The 21,448-nt window shown below is 41.3% G+C and overlaps 1 protein-coding gene across 1 annotated transcript; it reads right to left on the reverse strand.

The window, feature by feature from the left end:
* Nucleotides 1-879: 879 nt before the first annotated feature.
* LOC146581556 (C-terminal-binding protein 1) lies at nt 880-21,195 on the reverse strand. Its single transcript, XM_085283794.1, has 11 exons — nt 20,960-21,195; nt 12,462-12,616; nt 10,859-11,003; nt 9,710-9,813; nt 9,233-9,335; nt 8,606-8,730; nt 7,146-7,235; nt 6,517-6,647; nt 5,179-5,306; nt 4,901-5,015; nt 880-3,522 (listed from the first exon to the last, which is right to left on the reverse strand). Exons 1-11 carry the CDS (start codon nt 20,997-20,999, stop codon nt 3,327-3,329), a joined length of 1,332 nt encoding a protein of 443 aa, XP_085139920.1. The 5' UTR covers nt 21,000-21,195; the 3' UTR covers nt 880-3,326.
* Nucleotides 21,196-21,448: the final 253 nt, after the last annotated feature.

A 21,448-nucleotide genomic window follows, 5' to 3' on the forward strand; every position in this document is an offset into this window, starting at 1 on the left:
TCAGACAATTACAGTTACTTCAAAATGCTGCTGCTGGAATTTCAAAAATCGTTTGATTGTCACCTATCTGCAGTTGCTTCTATTAAGCTATAGATCTGTATTCACTCAAGTCTTTAAATGGCTTGAGCATTTAATATATAGATGTTTGATACAAACCTGGTTTTTAATGCTGTGTCCCATTTACCTTGGAAGCCTGATTTTAGAGTTGGGAGTCACTTCACTACCCAGTTGAGCGCGTTGAAGGAGTAAAGTCGGAAAAGGAAGAAAAAATAGGGATTGTTTTGCTCTTTAGCCATTCGTGCATGTCTAGCATTACACCGTGGTGCTTGTTTTTTGGGGGGATAAAACTCAGTCTTTCCTCTCCATGTATTGTATTTAGAAACTCACAGTTGCACTTGTCAGTACAGATTGCTTATGCTTTACAGTGGCATTTACATTTGCATTCACTGCCACCGTCCTATATTCTTAAGTTGTGGTTGGTTGGACAGCTTCAATTTTACAAGTTGGAAATCCCAGTTGAGAACTTTGACCAGGAGAGCTGGTCACCTCGTGGTGTATAGATTTGAAACTTAACAAATTTAGCCACTATGCTGCCCATTGCTGGACTAACTACCCTACCTTACGATTATTAAACTATTAAAACAGTTACTTATCGTGTTGTATTGACCACTCAATTCTTTGTTTTAACTTAATAATTTAAAGAATGAGCTTCAAACATCAAATTGTGGTGTGTGTTCCATAAACATTCAGTAATCGTTTTTTTTCTTGGTAAATTTACCAAAATTCATGCTTACTTTAAATCAGAAATTCTCTCATACTCTTGTACATACTCATAACTTCCCCTTAAAACCAAACACATTGGCATTAAGGAAGCAACCATCACCTTTCCACAGTTTATTTCTTTTAAAATAATTCATACAAATGCATACAGTCACAAACGTATCTTTGTCAGGTTGTCAGTTTTGACCAAAAATAATGATATTTACTGTAGAATATAGATTATGTATACTGTATATTGCTACGCCTACTACTTTACCATAAAGGGGACCAAGGTAGGCAACAGTGGACTGTGTGTTACTACCAGGGATGGAAATTCAAGGAGCACCTCGACACTTAAAAAGCTCATCTGATGTGGCGCCCATCATTTTAATAAAGGAATGCTCGCAGTTTGTTTTAGAAAGAAACAAGCAGAAGACTTTCGTCCACAGAAAAAGAATGGCATCTTGTTTAAGATTCAAGTTCAAAACAGTTCAGCATGATGTTGAGGATTTTGGGGCTCTAGCCTGGCAGTACCTTCAGTATGAGGCGCCCCTTTCAGATATCGCTGGCAAAATTTCCATCCCTGATTGCTACGCTTACTACCTAACCATGAAGAAGACCAGGTAGGCAACAGTAAACTGTTTTTTTACTACTCAGCTGCTGGTAGGAGGGGATCAGAAAGCACCTTCACTCAGATGGCTGGTTAACATCAGCACGCGAGAAAAGGGTTTGGCAGAGTTTTACGCTTGCATGACACTGTACTCTTCTTGTTATGTGGGAATGTAACCTGTAAGAGATTTAATTTCTGAGAGATTGCTAGGCTAAGTTTGGAATCAGTTTCAATTTCAGGTGTTTATAGTTTCGTATTAAGTATTTTGTTAATGGCAGTCTTTGTATTGATGTTTGTGGAGAGCACAAGCCACCACCCCTCCTCCCAGTGCTGCTTTTTTAGACACAGATACAACCAACTCACATTGACACAGGCAGGCAGAACACCATATGTACACATAGACACGGAGGCCACAGAGAGTGGCTAAACGGTATACTCAAGGAAGGACCCATCTTGAAATGTTAAAGGGATAGTAGTCTGGATAAATGAGATTTTTATTTTATTTACTGACTTTGCTTTGAATTTTAAATTGTCCTAAACAGTATGAAGATTTCATTTGATTCAAGTTCATGCGCATGACTGTTTCTCATCTGTCAGTAAACGTTAACTTTGCTTAACTAGATGTGACATCTGGGAGTGAGTTTAAAACTTCAAATGAAAAGTTGAGTGTTTTGCAACTCTTCGGGCTGATTGGAGAGATCTATATCTGCAAGGGCAACTTCAGTAATATACTGACTTTGCAGCATGATGAACCATGACTCAGTGATTCATCAAACTGTTCATGCTCCATGACCTGCACATTTACTGTGTGTGATAGGGGTACTGTTGTATCATTAGACAGGACAAGATAAACATCCTTGTTTCTCAAAGTGCGGTCTGCTACAAGCTCTCAGTGCATCATTTTGTCGACATATATATTAATAGAGACAAGGAGATAAGTTCCCAGCCTTGGCATACCATTTTACCGCTTTCTTGCAGCCTTTCCTCCCACAACCCTCTTGATTTCGGTCAAGCATTTAGACAAGTCCCAAGAGCAAAGTCACATGCCCCTTAAACATAACTAACAAAAGCAAACATCAGTTCAACTTTAGCTCTTGTTAAAGTTCTTTTTCTAATGTAGCGGGACACGAAAAGGCAAGCAGGTAGAAAAACAAAAGCACTAAGTGGCATGAAAAAAGAATTTATAAAACAAAACTAAAAAAAAAGAACAAAAAGAAACAAAAAATAACTAATATACCAACTGCGGAAACTTACTCTCCTGAGATGGTGTGCAAAAAGCTGCCTCTTTTTGGGGGGGCTTGCTAATTTGGGGACATTACAATAAAATAAAAACGGATATTGTATTCTCCAACTGGTTCAGCTACATAGAGAGATCACTTTTGCTTTTGTTAAGACTCGAATACAAATATCAGTATCTTCTTGCTTTAAGTCTAAAACTGTACACAGACAGGTTACATTCATTTTATAACCTACTAACTTTGCTTGTACATCAAACTAAGGAAAAGACACAGAAAAGAGAGAAAGACATAAACCCCGCCCCTCTAACTTTGGACACACTACAGTCTAAGACAGAGGAATTTGATCCTAGTTTTTTTCCCAAATCAACAGATAGTTATTGTTATGTTGTTGTTTTTTTTATTTACTTCTGGCACAGAATCTGAAGATCATCCAGCGATCGGAAGACCAACTTCTGGTCGGGGCAGCAGACAGCTGCCTTGCTCTTTAATTCATCACCACCTTCCTTGTCTTCCTCTTTGGAGTGTGAACCGGCTGTTGGAAACCAGTTGCCAGAGAGTTCTTGAATTGATTGTAATTGGGACGTCAACCGGTCAATCTGACACCAAACCTGATAACAATTGTCACTAGAGAACTTATCGCAATGACACCGGTTGCTGTGCCAACCACCACCAGTCACTAGACAACACGGGAACGTGTGTGTTTTGTGTTTGTGGAGGGGCTACAGCTGGTCATTTGGATGCTGCTCTCTGTCGCCCTCTGGTGGCTTCACTGTGTTCTGTCCGGGAGACGGGGCGTGAGGAGGGTGTGTGACGGCGGGCGGAAGGGTGTGCGCGATTGGCACGGCGCTCTGTACAATGCCTTCAACAGGGGGAGGGAGGCCGCCAGATGGCAAGTTCACTACTCCTGGGGGATACCTGGTGGTAACAGACATGGGGAGAGAATAAAATCTGAGAGAATAAGAACTGAGTCATCTTAAATGCAGTTAAACTAATATGATTAAAGGCATTTTGTAAATTCACTTATGCAACCTTAATAACTCACAGGGTAGTGTCTTAGAAAGGATTCACACCTTACTTGACAGTAATAACCCACACCTTGGGTCATATGACCTTCGATGACTCACATGATTACAGGGTGGGTCAGTAAATCTAAGGTCCAGCTCCAAGAGGACACCCCCACCAAGGTGGTTATTCAGTTCAAGCACTCAACAAAAACAAAGCTAAACACTAAACATCTTAGAATGGATAAAAACAGGAATCGCATAAATGATAAAAGAGTGACATAACTAGGGCTGTTCGATATAACCATATATATCGGATGACGATATAAAAACGTCTATCGTTTCATTTTACGCTATCGTTTGTTTCGTGGTGTCGCAAAATAAACTGTTTACAGCAACTTATGTCTAAAAATGTATCGTTTCATGTATCGGTTAAAACACTCGACTCCAGCTACATGACGCGCAGCTGGAAACACTTCATGCAAGTCGAGCTGCCCGAGATTCACAGAATTTACAGAAAATGTTACATTTTTGTGATTTATATTGTTATCGGACGATAGAATTCTTATATCGGGACATGAGATTTTGGTCATATCACACAGCCCTAGACATAACCATGTCCACATGTTAAACATTAAAGACCACTTAAAAACCCCATGGACACTTGACACTACTTCCGATTACGACAGCATGTTTGATTATTGTGTGTCGCTGTGGAATATTTAGATTTGCTGTACGTACAGAAATTTGGCCTCCATTTTTTGTGGTTTGCAGAAATCTGATTTGAATATAAACTAATAATTATAAGTGGGATATTCATTACCTTCTTCACATCACCAAACAGTGCTTTGCGTAGTAGATGTAGTGCAGTGTTTGGTAAGCTGAACTGTGTTGCTATTTCAGGATGTGATACACCCTGCAAGCACTTTTCAATACCCCAGCAGCCAGTGTTTTGTTGTGCTGACATTGCCTGGCTGAATTCCTCATGGCAGGCAGCGACGCTGTCTACCCATCAGTATAATTATAGACTGCCGTGCGACCTCTCTTATCGTGTGTAGTCAGAGCTGTCATCACATCTGCGAGTACTAACAGACTGGAAGTCAACAGGGCAGCAACATGCTCCTTTAAAGCTCGAGTACATTTGAAAGACCAAAACAAACATCAACTGATGATTGTAGCTCTTTTACCCTGAAAGCTTAAGGGTTAAGGTTTCCATATAGTTGGAAAATATGTAGAAATATGCCAAAAGAAGGAACAACTAAAAACCCAGTCAAGTAATTGCTGGTTGATACCTGTATGCCCCATTGAGCTCAGGGTGGACGGTAGCTGGGTCAACACCTGCCCAGTGGTTGTTCTGGGTGAGGAACTCTTTATTGACGCAGTTCTTTAGACTGTCTGGGATGCGACCTTAAAGAAAAGAAAAATAGGATAGAAGAAAAGGAAAGAAGGCCCTTAAAATTCCTCGACAGGAAGCATGGAATTCCTTAAAATACCACTTTTTGGGCTTTTTTCATCAGAAATCATGCTGTCTGCTAAAGTTTGTGTTTCTGTGACCGTGTGTGTGCACTACCTGTCACAGCCCTTCGGATCTCCCTGGCTGCTTCCTCTCGCATTTCCAGTGATGCCTGTTCGCTGTACCAGGCAGCGTGTGGTGTGCAAATGAGATTGGGGGCATCTTTGAGCGGACCCTGACTGAAACTGACAAATACACAAGCAGTACAATCACTCTGAGCTGCAGCAAAAATGATTTTGTGCACCACAAAAGGCTTTTGTTTTGTGTTTATTGATGACCTATGCTGTGGCACAAATGTCATTGAATACCATGATATTATAAAATTAGTAAACATTCCTGTAAACTGCCCCTAATTCTTCATGGAAGTGAAGTAAGATGCTGCAAATATTCAACAATGATTTTGGTCCATAAGATATGAAACCATCGTGCAGATTTATCAGCTGCCAATCCATGATGCAGATCTCCCGTTCTATCACATCTCTAAGGAGTAATATTGGATGAACATCTGCTGACTATGGAGGTTATTTGAGGACTTGAACTGATCGCTATGTTAAAAAAAAAAACAGTTTGACATTATTTGAGTTTCGTGACATGGTGTGTTGTACTGCTGGAAGCAGTCATCAGAAGATGGGTACACTGTGGTCACGATAGGCTAGAGAGGGTAGGCAACAATGCTCAGCTAGGTAATGGCTTTCAAATGATGCTCACTTGACAGCAAGGGCCTAAAGTGTGCCAAGAAAATATTCCCCACTCCAATACAGGGCAGGGCGGATCCATGCTTTCAGCATCTAAAGACTGCAGCAGAAATTGAGACTCATCAGACCTTCTATTATCTTCTATTATCCAATTTTGGTGAACCGTTGTGAGTTTTAGCCTCAGTGTCCTGTTCTCCTTCTGCTACTGTAGGCCATCTGATTCAAGTTTCAATGGGTTGTGCATTTAGAGACGTCCTTCTGCATACATTGGTTGCGCTGAGTCGTTAGTTGAGATTACTGTTATCATCCTATCAGCTCAAAGCAGTCTGGCCATTGACCTCTGACCTCTGGTATCAACCAGCCATTTTCTCGCAGAAAACTACCACTTAATAGATTTTTTTTCTCTTTTTCTATTTTCTGTCAGCCTTACAGATGGTTGTGTGAAATCCCAGCGGATCAGCGGTTTCTGAAATACGGGCACCAAAACCATGCCATGTTCAAAATCAGTTAAATCATCTTTCTTTAACATTCTGATGGTTGCCTTGACTGAGTTGCTGCCATACGATTAGCCGATTAGATATTTGCATTAACCAGCAGTTGACTACATACCTAATAAAGTGGCCAGTAGCACTGATGGAATAATTCATGAATTCATTAACGATAAAGTCAAATATAGCTAGCAGTTAAAACAGGAGGTTACCTGAAAGGCTCTGACTCATGAACATCCAGGGCAGCTCCACGTATCCTTCCCTCCTTCAAGGCCTGAGCCAGAGCCTTCTCATCCACCAGACCCCCCCTTGCTGTGTTCACCAGAAACGCCCCCTGACGCATCTTTAACACACACACACACACACACACACACACACACACAGTCAGTGATATATGTTCAGTTGAGCTTAACACCACATTTACATTTTAAGATCAGTGCCCCTGTACATAAAGACTCTGTGATATTAAATATGAAACAAATCCCTTTCAGTAAAGCTAATAAAAAAGAAATCACATTTTCAGCTCACAGTGCAGAATTTCCAGTAATATTTTATAGGCCTACACTGAGCAATTGTCTTTTCACTTATCCTCTCCCAGTTAGGGTAGAAGTGTTTAAAGCTAAAATCCTTTAAGGAGAAAAGCCAATATCTGATAGTCCTTCAGACGTGGTACAGAACCTCATTAATCTGTAAAATGGTGGGCTTCCCTGGGTGTAGGCTCTTTAATATTTATGGCTATGGGACTCAGTAGTTGATTTGAGGCCAAAGAAATCATTTATGCTTCAGTGTACCTGCTCAGTGTCGCGTGTGTTGGGCGATGAGTGCGAATGCCGATCTTTACCTGTTTGATGGTGAAGTCATTGATCAGGTGGTGGTTGTGTTCGTTGAGGCTGCAGTGCAGAGACACACAGTCAGAGTGGAAGAGCAGATCCTGAGGAAGAGAAAAAAGGAGCCACTTAATCCCAATCCCAACAGAAATGTTGAACCAGGTCCAGACGAGAGTTACTGTTACTTTTCCACACACAGTGGTCACAGCACCATTGCAATAAATGCCTATTTGTCACGGCGGATTGTGGAGAAAGCATTCTCGTCAGCAAAGAGAATTGGAGACAAAGGATTTGTTTCCCTGTAAAAAGAGGATTTAGTCTGAATCCATTTAAATGCTGTGCTAGTGATGAGCTCTTATTGGTTAAATACGAGCTGAGTGGAAATTGTTTTTGGCACACACGCCAGGTGAGCATTGTTGTGTGACAGGTGCTTTGCTGATATTTGTGCAAAGCATTTTGCTCTGCTTCTCCTCATGTTCTGTCATGTGCATACTGTGACAGCTATAGCTTCACATTGATCTAAACACTGGCTTTCTACCAATTTTTGGCACTGTTGGGTCTCTATGTTGTCAACAATAGCCTTTATACGGTCAGAGCTGGGCTCAGGGGTCGTGCTCACATGTTAGTTAGGGGCAGGCAGTCAGAATAAAGTTAAAGGAAAAAGAGCTAAAACTGCCTGTATCACACAAAGCATGAACTGAGGAGATACACCAAAGCCCAGTATAAGTATAGGTAAGTATAAGTAAATATATGTATATATTAGTATTAGTGTATATGTATAAATAAGGATTCTTTCTTGTGAAAATCAGTGAAAACATGCAAATATGCAGATGGAAATGAGCATAGCACGTCCCCCTTAAAATCTGATTCTCAGTAGTAACTCACAAGCCATTGCAATTTTTCATTAAACGTAGCCCTTAAATCCACTCAAAATCAAATTAGCTGTGGAATTTAATTAGCTTTCACTTCTTTTATGGTCTCAGTGTCACATAGTGTATACGACCGATGCCTGTAGATGTCAAGGATGCAGAGGTATGAAAAGGCTGCCTATGAGTTTAACTTTCTATTGATCAAGATTCACACAGGACTAATGGACTTTTATTGTAACTTTGGCTCCAAAATTTGTAAAAAATAATCATTCAATATCAATCAGATAATAATCAATCAGAATAATCATTCTAATCTTTCATTAACCATTTCGATTTTCTCTCAAATGGTTGAGGAGTAAGGTGACGTGCACATGGTAAAATCTAGGCGGAGCTTATTTTTTCTATCTGCGTTCAGACAGGAGTACCCTGTTTGTGCTTCCACAGCATAAACAGTGATGGAGTTACCGTTTGAAAATAATGACTCCATGGAAAATAAACTGTTAAAAGATGTTTTGGGGTTTTTTTCTATTATACAGAAGAGCTGACAAAAGTGAAAAGAGGCTGATGTTTAAAATATAAAATGGTTTCACAAGTGTGTGTTTTACCTGTAGTGTGGTGACCCTTTGTAATCCCAGGGATCTTTCTACACCGTCAGCCAAATAAGGGTCATAGAAAATCACACTGAAGCCAAAGGCCTTGGCTCGCAGGGCTACAGCCTGGCCCACTCGACCTAGAAACACAGGAATACCCGCGGGCGTGGAATTACATTAACATCAATACTCATGCAGGGGCATTAGAAAAACTGCAAACATATAAAACCTATATATCTAGACTATATCCACGTGCATCTAATATTCCGCTTTTTGTCTTTTGCTAGCACAAATTACATACTGCGATTCTCTGACTGCTACCCACGTTTGCTCATTATTACTGGAAAAACCCTTTAGAATGTACATGGAAGAGATTTGCATTGCTTCTGGTTAATCCGCTTATATTTTATTGGCAGTAACCCCTTGCGAAGCCAATTTAGCTGAGCTAAGGACAAAACTAGAAACGACAGAACAAATGTTCGATCACTGGAAATGTAAAAACAAACAGACAGCACATTCTGACCAGCTGACCAAACATTGTACCTGCGTGTTAGTATGATCACTGTGAGCACCTCAGCATGCTGACCTCGGTGTGTATTGCTGAGCTCTGCTTCACATACGTTCGTCTTTGTTGTTACTCACCGAGCCCGATGAGTCCCAGGGTCTCTCCTCTGATCCTCGCTGCTCCCGATGCCACCTCACGGATCTGTTCCACACTCTGAACACGGGTCCCCTCCCGCAGAGCCTGGCACGAATACCAATTAGTTATTACACGCATATACAAGGCAGAGCACACAAACGTTACAGTTGAACATGATCCAGCCATACATCATAATATCTGGACTCAATGACCAAAGTCTAAGTCGTTTCAGGTGATAAGTCTAAATAATGATTTGAGGAACAAATCATTTTACTGTACCTTCTACATCTTACATCAACGTCTTTCAAATACAGCCACATTCTAAAGAAAATGAATGAACGTTTCAATTTTTCTGATTAGTAACTGTCGAAACTAAAATTGTGATAACCGAATGCACACCACTAACCAAGACATTTAAAATAAGTCGCTTAAATCCATTTAATTTGAGACTCTTTTATCAGCCACACGGAGCTACAAACCTGATGCAGCCAGGTGGTGCGTCGGTACAAGGTGAGGATGTGACACAGCGTGGAGTCTGCCGTTTCCTCCACGGAGGCGGCTGGCATATTACAAACAGCTATGCCTGTTGGACCAGAAAGCAGATAAGGATTGGTAATAGCTTTTAAAAACCATTTTGAGAGAGAAATGACGTTTGGTGAAAGCTATTTTTGTGGGGAAGTACGAGCTGAAGGTGTCAGCAGTTTTTTTTTCCTGTGCAAAATACAAAACTACTCGACACTTTAAAATGGAAGAGGCTCTCGGTAGAAGAAGATAAGGGAAGTTCGTAAAGTTCAGGCTGTTGCAGGAGCAAACTGAGTTTTAAAAAAGTTCTCCTTTTTTCTATTACAGATTTTTTGCAAACATGGCAACAGGAACTGGTAGCTAGGAAGCTTAAAATTTGACTTAATGTTTAGGTCATGCATTTACACAGCTTACAGTCGACTTTTTCGTGTTTCATATATTAAATTACTTTAAAAAATGTATTTAAAGGGGCCCTATTGTTCTAATTTCGAAAATGTCTTTACAGATCTGGCTCACTTCTCACACTCTTTAAGCCAGGATTCTTGTGATTGGCTGTTCCGCAAAAACAAAAGGTTTAAACACAAGGTGGGTGTTACTTCTGTGTTTATAGCAAGATCTGTTCCCAAAGCATGCAAAAAACTTTGTTTGTCTTTTTTATTTTAAATTTTGGACACATCAAAAGTTAACATCCATAGCTGCAAGAGTAAATTTACAATAGAAAGTAAGGAACAGTGATGAAATTTGTGGTTAATTTTGGAAAAAGCATCTCTTTACTAAATGAGGCCACTCCCCCCCTCACATAGGAGAGACAGTGGGTCATACCGAAGACTGGATCGTTTTTTATTGAATAATAAATTCATACGCCAATGCTCATCTTAAGTATTTTAAAACATAAAATATAATAAGAAGCTGAACAAGTAACTTGGCTGTTGCAACAATACAGTAGACCAAATTGTCAGAGACGCTTCTTTCTTGTTAGATTACTAACAGGAAAATTAAAATCTGTGCCAGTTCTGCCTGTGTCTTTAAGACAGAGCACTGAAACAGCTGGGAAGAACTATTTTGCTATTATGCAAATATGTGCACGTATGTGTGCATGTTCCTACCAAGTTCTCCAGCAGATTTAATATCAATGTTGTCATAACCGCTGCCGATTCGGACGATGATACGCAGCGCTTTAAACTTCTCCAGGTCTTCTCTCATTAGAGTGATGGTGTGGTACATCAGCGCTCCTACAGCTTCATTTAGGACCTGGAAACACACACAACACAACATATAGAGCAAGTTAACATATAAGAAATTATTATTATTATTAACTTTTTTTCCTAAGAATTACATTTCATTGATATTTTGCCTTTTGAAGTAAGATTAAGATAAATTAAGATAAGGTGTCTGCAGACAGAGCCGACACCTTTTAATTGGTGTGATCTTTCTGTAATGTTGCCAGCCCCCTGGTTCATATGTGCGAGGGGATGAAAATGACATGCGGTTCAATTACAGTAAAGAAGCCCTTTTAATTACACAATGAGGTGGCTGCTTATTAGAGAACCAGAGACAGAGAGCAAGAGAAGGATTGCGAGGGAGGGAGTGCCATCTGTTTCTCCCACACTGTGGCCTACTGAGCGCGCTCACAGAGAGGGTGCGCCTGGCAGACACCCAGTACAAGACATAACCCTGCCAGACATACAAACCCATTTACAATCGTAGTGACTGTTGCAGAATCTGACCCACATTCAAGTTTGTACTTGATTTTTGTGCATCCCTTTTGTTTTAACATCATCTATTTAACTTTAGACTCTTCTCTTAGGTTAAACGTTTCTCATTGAGGCTAGAGTCTCTGCTCTGTGGTGGCCAGTGTGAAAATAATGTCTCATGCTTCCTGAATCACTCTTCTCAGTCTGAGTCTGGCGAATCCTGCCTTTGTCATCCTGATGGAAAAACCTCGTCATTCGGTATATTCAGTTGATTTTTTTTTTTGAGCACATAGCATTTCTGAATGTAGACCTGACCAACTGAAGGAAGCCCAGACATAACACTGCCCCAACAGACTTGTATGGTAAGCACTGGGCGTGATGGGTAAATCACTTCATCCACATCTCTTCATTCCCATCACCCTGAAACAGGGTAAATCTGGGCTTCTCAAGTCTCGTGAACTTTTTCCATCGCTACAATCTTTATCCTTCGGGACAAAAAGAAGCCTTTTTTTCCGATTACCCTCACTTTTTAAAGACTGTGTAGCTGTTTAGTCGTAATCCCTTGAGTTCTTCTGACATTGTGTGTGTATTGTTACCTGTTTCTTAGCTAAATCCAGATGGTGACTTTTTTGGGCTAGGCAGTATTATATTTCAAAGCTTTAAATTAAATCTTCTTTTTGGTGCCATTGCTTTACCGATTCATATCTGTTTAAGCATTCTAAGCCTATTAGATATGGCAGCATCATTAAGTCAGGAAAGCATGAAAAGAGAGTTTTAAATCACTGGTTTCTGAATTGGTTGACGTTGCTTTCATTATTCCTTTAGCCCATGGTGACAAGTTTCATGTCAGCTACTTGGTTATCTTTCTGTTTAATCCATATATGCAAAATTAGTAAAAGCAAACGCTTTACTTTGCCTGTTCTTTTTTCTGTTTAGCTGAAACACAAAAACATCCAGATAGAATTATAGAATTATTATTGCACTTTATGTGTACATGTTACTTCAAGCATGTTACCTTCTCGTGGATCTCCTGTGTGGACTGAGCGTCACAGAACGCTACAGTTGCTACGTCTTTTAGGATGGGCATCTCCACAGTGCAGTCTCGCCCGTCCAGCAGCGCCACCAGGGGGCGCGGATGCATGGGCCCGTTCATAATGGGGGGCCTGATGCCTAAAAACGCAAGAAGTGAGGGACAAAGAGTCAGATCGGCAGAACAAAAGAAGAAAAGAAGACAGGGAAGACATGGGTGGAAAAGTAGGCTGTGGTGCTGAAACACCACCAGTGTAAATCTCCTACAAAAGGAATGGGGATACTTGTTCTGTACTTCATTCAAACTTCCAGCGTTTACTTTTGTGTAGGAAATTTTAAAGTGAAAATAAGGATGAGGTCCCAGGCACACACGAGGCCGCGGCTGTATCTGCATCCCATAATGTTTCTGTTCTGAGGTGGTGGTTGCCATGCCAACAGTGACAATAGGCGTGGAGGAAAAAAAGCTGTTTCTCGGAGCAGCTGTCTGCCTGTTGCGGAGCTAATTCCTCTTGTGTGAGGTCATGTTTCACAGCTGTTTTTCTCCTCATAACTTTGAAATATTTCACTGTTTTTGCTTAATTACTGCTGACTTATGATTAAATTTGCTGACTTTATGAAACAGGCGGTAATTTAGAAGATGGATGAGGTGGGTGTCGTAGCTATTCTAGTAGAAAATAGCGTTGAAAAGGCAAATCTTGCTATATGAATTTAGTGTTATTAATAATGAGGAAAAACAACAGCCTGTGATAATGAAGAATACTTTTTATTCCAGCCTGTTCACAAGTCTTTATATACTGAATGTAAATGCTCATCCCCATGGACTCAGAGTGCATCTTGGGAGCTGCTTACTTGGAAAAAATGGGGCGGTGTTGATACGAAAATAACTAGGCATGCAGCCTGAAGCACTAGATTATATCTCAGTTGTTTATTGTGCAGCACATTTTGGATGAAACCAAGTGTCTCTTTATAAATATACAAGAAAAATGCAAATAGAAAAACATCGAAACATCGCTGAAAGGGGTAAACGTGCAGGTGCGTAAGGAAGTGCAACAGTTCGCAAGGGATAGAGCGGTTTGCCACGCGAGTCTCTGAAATCCGACTGAAATCTGTCAATAACCGAATTACAGCGAACTCCTCCTGCACCCCTGCCGCAGGGTGTTTTATTAAATCATGCCTAAAGATTAAACCATTACCCTGAGAGTGCTGCTGGGCTGTACAGGAGGAAAAATGGTATTTAACAATGAAGATATGCCAAATGACCCCACTAGTGGGCCTTTGTTGAAGTTATAACAAGAACAGGGGTTGATAGGAGGTGGATTTATTAGTTTTCCTTGAATATTCCTTCCTGCTGCATTTTCCTGCATCGTTTCCCTCCCTTTCTCTTTCCACATAACCGATGGAATAATTATTCCAGATGACTGAGGGCCTTACAGCCTGAGACAGAAGACATCTGAGGGACATAGAGATGCAGATTCTGAAGAAAGTCCTGGCTGTGTGTGTGTGTAATTGGGATTTTTTGACATGTAAAGTTTTGACAGCCCTCTGAAACACTGCAGATGAAATAAGTGCAGAGTTATGCCTGTTTTTGCTGATGCTGACAAACCCATCATTCATCGCTGACTTTTCCCCCCATCTGAGATGTGCAGTCTGACATCTCGAATAAGCAGCCTCCTCTGTCAGTTCACTCAAAATATTCCACTCAAAACTCAAAGGATACACAATTGACCTTCCCCGAGTTTTAGCGTGTTTTCCATTTGCATTACCAACATCGTGCAAAAGAAGCCAAGTTTATTAAACCAGTCATTTAAATTAAACGAAATCAAGATTCTAGGGTCTACGCAATACTTTGCATGCCAAGAATCCCTGAGAACCGTACTTGTGGACAGAAGTTTGGCAGCTCCTAACTTATGAATTAGTTTGAGAAATCTGAAAAAATAACACTCTTCTCCTGGCAGCTACAGCTTCACCGAGAGCCCAGTTGAAGCTCGTTGTCATTTTGGGTTTTGCTGCTGTTTACTTGTTTTCTTGTACTTAAAGGCTGCGTTTCTCTACTTCAAACAGTGAGTTCATGCTTTTCAGATTATTGAAGACAGAAACATGGGGCGGGGGGGAAGAAGCAGAATGAATGCAACTTTCAGAATGACTGAAACATAAAGGGACTTTCCAATTTATTAAACCTTTTGAGTAATGCAACATGTTTTTTGAGGTTGCATCCTGTTGTTGGAGAAGTCGGTGTCCCAACCTTTCCTGCAGCGGATTGATTTCTTCCTGTGTGACTGTTTTATGTTGCTGCAAAACAGTTCAGAGAGACACCTCTGCTCTTTGATTTGGAGTGATGTCTGAGCCTGACCTTTAGCACTGATGTTTTGATTATTTAATCTTTGTTGGCTTTCTGTTAACACTGGAAATTTGCATTTAACATTAATTACATTTGGCCAGGAACTGGTTGCTGCTTTGATCTTTTTTTCCCATTTGCTTCACTACAAGATGAGGACTGTGTTGTATTTGTAACCACTAGGAGTAAATAAGTGTAACTGTATAATTAAGAGAAAAGGGGCAGACTGGGGGAAAACATCCAATTAACTTCTATTTATAAAAGTATGTATGATGATGGATGATGATTTTTTTCTCATGTGAAAGGCCCACCGTGGGAAGTAAATAGGTCATTAAGGTTGAAACTCTGTGACTTTCTCCCCCACATACTTGCAGCAGTTTTCACTGGTGTGCATGCATGAGGAAGTAATGTATGCAGCGGTACATTGCATTTCAGCTCGTACGTCTCATTAGGCTGCAGCCATTAGAGTTCTGCTGTGACACAAAATAAGCTTTCACAGTCTATATTAAGAAAACCGATACAAGGGGTCTGCGTTCAGTTTGTGTCTCGTTTGATCCGTCTACCGTTAACTTTCCCTTTGTTTAAAGCAGCATAGTCGCGTGGTTATTTTTAAACTAGCACGCTATAAGTGCATGACAAAATACATAGAGAGACGCTTCGCTGTCGGGAATTTAACACCAACAGTTGTGTTCAAACACGTTTCAGTTTTGGTTTCATGTGGTATGAAGCTGTCGTGCAGCCACAACAGAAGCTCAGCTACTTGTACGTGAGCTAAAACTTGGTTTCCACCTCAGTTTTGCCCACAGCACGTTCTCCTGGTTTAATGTGGGCATTTCCTTCATACTTCCACTGATAAAAAAGAAAAGCAAGAGCACTCAGAAGCTGCACGGCGACAAAGAATAGCTCCCAACATCGCGCGACCCGTCACTCGACTTCTGCATTGTCTCTTAAATCTGCATTGTCAGATTACAGCATGAAACTTGATCTGATGAAGCAGTCCAGTGAGGTGAAACTCAAATCTTGCACATGGTGCCTTATGTGGCCTGCTAAAACATCAGCTATACCTAATAGGATTTGCCTGGAGGCCACTGCACTTACACATCAATATAAAATCTATGGTGCACAGCTTAGAAAATGGAATACAGCGGCAGCGAGAAGAATTACGGCACCGCGCTGCTCAGTTTTTGGCACTGACATGGAAAAAGTAGTAGTAACTGAGCAGACAGGATTTTCATGAAATCTTGTCATTCTGGTATTATTTTTATGGGGGGGGGGGGGTTACAGAGATTCCAGACATTTCTCCAGCACACACTTGGTCAGACTGAGGGAGGAAATAGCTCTCATTCCAGCCCCATGAATGACCTTGGGAGTACCAGCCTGCTGAGTAGTACTAGGCAATAAAACACTGCTTTATTCACTGTCTCTGTCTCTTCCCCCACACTCACAAACCACAGCAGTGCCCTGTAAATATTAATCCTCCAACTCAAATGGTCATTATTTCTTGGTCTTTTTTTATTACTGGTATTTTTCTTGCTCTCCCGTCACTTTAAACACTCATTAAATCCTTCATTGTATTAAATAATTGGCCAGACTTCCAGTTCCCTAACTGTAAACGCTTATCCCTCTCCTTTCCCTCTCTCATTATATTAAATACTCCAGTAATCTCTCACTCTGTCTTTACCTCTCCCGTAGCCCCGGGGCTTGGTGACTGCTGGGGGCATTCACGGTGCAAACAGGCCTCTTGACAGCCAGAGCTTCAGCTCTGCTCGTGCTTTTCCATCCAGCATTTCTGAACAAGTACTCTTTAACTCAGATGCACAAGCATGAACAGTAGACATTTTGAGTAAACGCAGCAAAGCAGTGGTAGTGATTTGCAACTTGGGAAAAGCGAAAACAAAGAAAGTTTTGTTCATTGTTCACTATAATACAATAACCATCTGTACAGTAACAGTTGAGCCTGGGGAGGGGGGGCAAGATCAAATGACATCATGGATATGAAAATAGGCTCCATCCCAAAGTAGCAAAATGATGGTAATGCCATTTGATTGACATTTAGAAATTGAAAAAGCATCTGCCAGTGACTGCTGGGACTGCAGCACGAGAGCCAATGGGAAAGCCCTGCGGCCTGCCTGCATCCAGCTGTCATTGACCAGCTCTTAGGAACAGCTGGATTTTTGTCCCCGGGGAGGGAGACCGTGTTTTCACACTGTCAGTCAACAAAGACAATTAAAAGGATCAGCTAATTTCATGCGTTTTAAACGTACAGGTCAACGGGACGTCGGCCAGCCTCGATGCAGAATGATCTGCCAAAACAAGCTGCAGCGGACCTGATTTTTCCCACAAGAACATGCACTCTAGTAACAAGGGTAAACCGCTCCGAAGCATCTGTAGGGCTTCCTCTGTGTTGAACTATTAGTCAGCTGAAAAAAGGTCATAACTATTGTTACAGTTTATTTATTAAGCTATAAGCTAAGAATAGTTAGAAGAATAGTTCCCGTTTTCTTCATTTCAATATTTAAAAACAAATCTTCACATTCCTTTTCCTCGTCTGACTACATTCAGCTCCAGCAGATCAAGTGTTTTTATTTTTCACTGTGCGAGCGAGAAAAAGGAAAGGAAGAAAAGCGGGGACGACATCGCTGTCGGCACCTGTGATCGCTCAAGTCGCCTGCAGCCGTAGAAACCAATCATCGAGCCACAGCATGGCTGATTTATAATGCTACTGGCTCTTGTGGCGTGCAGCAACCACAAGAGCCCCCGTATCCTCCTTCTCACCCCTTCAGTGTTCGTCTCAACATCTCTTCATCTGATGTTGCCTCATTTTTTGGTCTCCATCTCTCATTTCAGTCTCACTTCCCCAGGCTTTCTTCATCTCCCTTGCCGTTTTTCTTTTTTTCTCCCGCTCTGCACAACTCCCTAGCAATTCATAAAGGCGTGCTTTGTATAATAGTTGTATTTATATTGCTAAAAAGCGGGTGAATATCCAGGAACAAAGTGTTCAGGGGTGGCTTGATGTTTCTGTCTTTCGTCTTTCTCCCCCTACCCCCACTTCAACTCCCAGGAAGGAAAAATAAGAAGACAGACATATCCATCACCACTGGTCCTCCTTCTTTCATGGACTCACACACCTACACACTAACACAGGTATTACACTTTTGCCTCGTCAGTCAGTGCTTTTGGACATGACTAATATACAGTGATGTATGACACACACAGGTGCTTACACATAGAAACGATCACCATGCAGGGCTCTCATTTGCAGGTATGGTGTCAGCAAAGCAGTTCAGGTTTGTCAGGTCTTTGTTCTCATAATGAAAGACACCAGCAGCAAACCAGCAATAACATTTGACAGCAACTCAGTAATGGCAACCAGTTCAAAGTTTGATGAGGCAGGCTATAGTTCCAGTTGTGCTATGTGCCTATACTTTAAATATTCCAGAGACTAGCTTAATAGATCAATAAATTGTAATTGTTAAAAATAATTTATTATTGGAAGCTATTTCTGCTGGAAAATATTTATTTTACAATTGTGAAGTCAATCATTTTCAATTTGACATGACTTAGGGTTCAATTTCCAGATTGCCACGAATGTCACAAGTACCCACTGTTTGTTTGCAGGAATTCATAAACTGTTTATAAGTACTGGCTTAAACAGTATTTGCACTAGAGGAAAAAAATACATTTATAAGGCTGTAACTGGATTATTGTATGGCTGCTGGCCTGTTACATTGGATTAATTGTTAATATACATTTTTTTAAATCACAGTCACTTTGAAGTTTCAATTGGATTGGGTCAGTTTGGACACTCTGGTGTAAACGCCTCCCCGTAATGGATTATTAAGGCTATGAAGCATTTACTGCATTTAGATTACAGGTTTGTTGAAGTGCGGGGACCCGCAGGGGGGCGTTTGAGCGGTTTCAAGGGTATTCCCAGCAAAAGGAAAAAAGGGTTTAGTTTCACACATTGCACCGTTTATTTGAGCTGAGCTAAAATAACTGCTTAAAGTGCTGTTTGGTCGTTTTAAAGAGGCTGCTAAAGCCATTTTACAGGTATCATCTTAAAAGTTATTTAATCTGCAGGTTTTACCCCAATCAGACTCACTTGACAGTGTTGACATATAAATTAATAACGAGTATGCACGGACTCATCATAATGCAAAGCTGCTAATTACCTACCATAGCTGAATTATAGCCTACCTGCTAACTGTTGTTTTGGGGTGGTAAATTGTAGGTCTGTTGGTTTTTTGTTGTGTTTTGTTTTTTCTGTACTCGTCTTTTGATCTTGCCACTTTGTCTCAGTCACATTCCCCCCTTTGAACAGCCCTTCTCAATAAAAAACGAACTTGTCAAATGCAGCTAGCAAGTATTACATAAGGCTAACCTTGACTGAATAAAAGAGTGAGATGTATTAGTTCTGACTGGCACATCTTTCACTATTGATTCCCATTTTAGTTCAGTCATTTTTCTGTAAGCATTTGACATAATAGACCAAGCATCTTAATGGCTCTTAGTGCTACAGTCTCTTTGCTGAGCACTTTATAGATTTCTAAGTGCTGTAAATTACACCTGAGGAGATTCCTGCCTTTTATATGGCAGTAGTGCAGTATAAAAAAACCTGTATTTGTTTTCATAAGTGTGTGAAATGGTACTGGAGCCCTTATTTCACATTCCAACATAGATGTGTAGTGACTTGTAATCTAATAGCCGTTTCAGATTACTCTGGATTTCTCTAAACTAACAACATGCCACCACATGAGCGGTTTCCCTCGATTTTTGCCTTTGACATTAGGCGTCTCTCAGTGGGAAACTGCCTGGAACTATAACAGTCTTGTTTACAGTGTAAAGGCCTCATGGGATGCGTTTACCAACATTCGATTTTTTGTGTTTTACCAGCAGATCTGGTTTAACATGGTTTTAGAGGGGTGTCACTCATCTAGGCCTTCATAATCAGCTCAGACACGATACAACACAGAGATCAGAGGCTCCCCTGCCTTCAGAAAGATGAATCAATCAATCACCTGAAACTGCAAGCTGATTTTACAGCACCCTTTAAAGGTTCAGTGCTTGTCACCGTGCACTGAAACAGACCCCACGACCCAATCAGTGTCACGATTATTGACTGGTGGAGATTTGTGCATGAGCGTCTTGAAAAGGACAAACCTTGCTGAGCCACAGTCATTTAGTCCTGTGACCTTGGATTCTCAAGCTGCCGGCGTGGATGTGGAGAAGATATCTGCCCAAAGCGAGGGGCAATAAAAAAAGGGTGGGGGGGTAGTAAGATAATAGCTGCAACTTTAATCTTTGATGTCATCAGGAAAAAGAGCCTGCAGCCTCTTGATGACATCAAATAATGTCTGCTTTCTTTGAAGAAGAACTGGATTCACAAATGCAGATTTAGCTGATATAATAACTCGATAACACGGGAATGATCGTTTATCTTCACACCCTCATCCTCCTGCTCGACACCCGACCCCCCTCTTCCTCCTCCCCTCCCACCCCTTTCTTATTCCTAGCAGCCCTACCTTGATCCCATTTTCTAGAACAGTCTTTTGCAGCCCCTATCATAAGGTGCATCTATTACCTGTGAATCCGGCTGGGGGCATGCATGTTTATACTTGAATATGTGTGTCACTTTAGTTCCCTTTTATGTCTGTGAGTGTGTAAGTGTGCTTGCACGTAAATTGTGCGCACACTTCAGTGAAGGCAACCACTTTCCATTAAAAGAAGCACAATGAAAGGCAAATATGTGTCATGTCCTTGCTAGCCCTCGAAGGAGAGGGAGATCTATTTCTGTCACCGCAAACAGAGGTGTTCAAGCAGCTTTCAATAGCAGAGATTTGCCTCTTCGTGCACATACACTCACTCACGCACAAACACACACACACACAGATCTTTAGAGAAAGGACTAACCATTCTTGTGTGATGAGAGCGGCTGAGCGATTAAGGAAAAACAAAAGATAACAGTGTGAGTGAATTAAGAAGAGAAGGAGGAGGAGGAGACGGAAAAAGGGAGAGGAAGAGAGAGAAGGGGGAGGGGAGAAGGAGGCAGAATGATCTACACTGAGTTCACAAATATTGGCACACACACACTCATACACACACACAGTGATATGCAGTTCCCACATAAAAGCAGAGTGCTGGTTGTTTACCTAAAGGCATGCCTTTGTTGAGGAGATGTGAGCTTCCCATGGTGTGTTCCCCAGCCGGCCAGCACACAACAGAAACCTACAGTCTTCACACAGCAGACATGAACAGGAATCCAGTCAGCATATGGCGGCTGTGGCCAGCTACCTCGCTTCCCTTAGTCCTTCTCCCAGCCCCTTAGTGACAAGCATACACATGTGCTCCCCCTCTTTTCGCTCTCTCTCTCTCCCCTCCCTTCCGTCCCCTTCGCTCGCCTGCTCTCTCTATCTCTTACCCCTCCCTCCCCGCTGTCTTTAGGTACCTCCCTCCCCTTCCTTTCTCACTTTCTAATACAGAAAATCTCTCTGTCTTTCCAGCTCTCTGTCACCAAAAAAAGAAGCACACACAGTTTGCAAGAGCTGCTGCGTTTATGAGAGCGGGAGAGTGCAAAAGAGATGGCGGGGGGGTATATAGCATAGAAAAAAAGAGAGAGCGATAGGGAGAGCAGGAATGGG

The sequence above is a fragment of the Mchenga conophoros genome, linkage group LG2 (assembly GCF_057382185.1).
Source record: "Mchenga conophoros isolate Kocher_MC1m ecotype Shallow Benthic linkage group LG2, M_conophoros_male_GT1.1, whole genome shotgun sequence".
Classification (NCBI taxonomy): Eukaryota; Metazoa; Chordata; class Actinopteri; order Cichliformes; family Cichlidae; genus Mchenga; species Mchenga conophoros.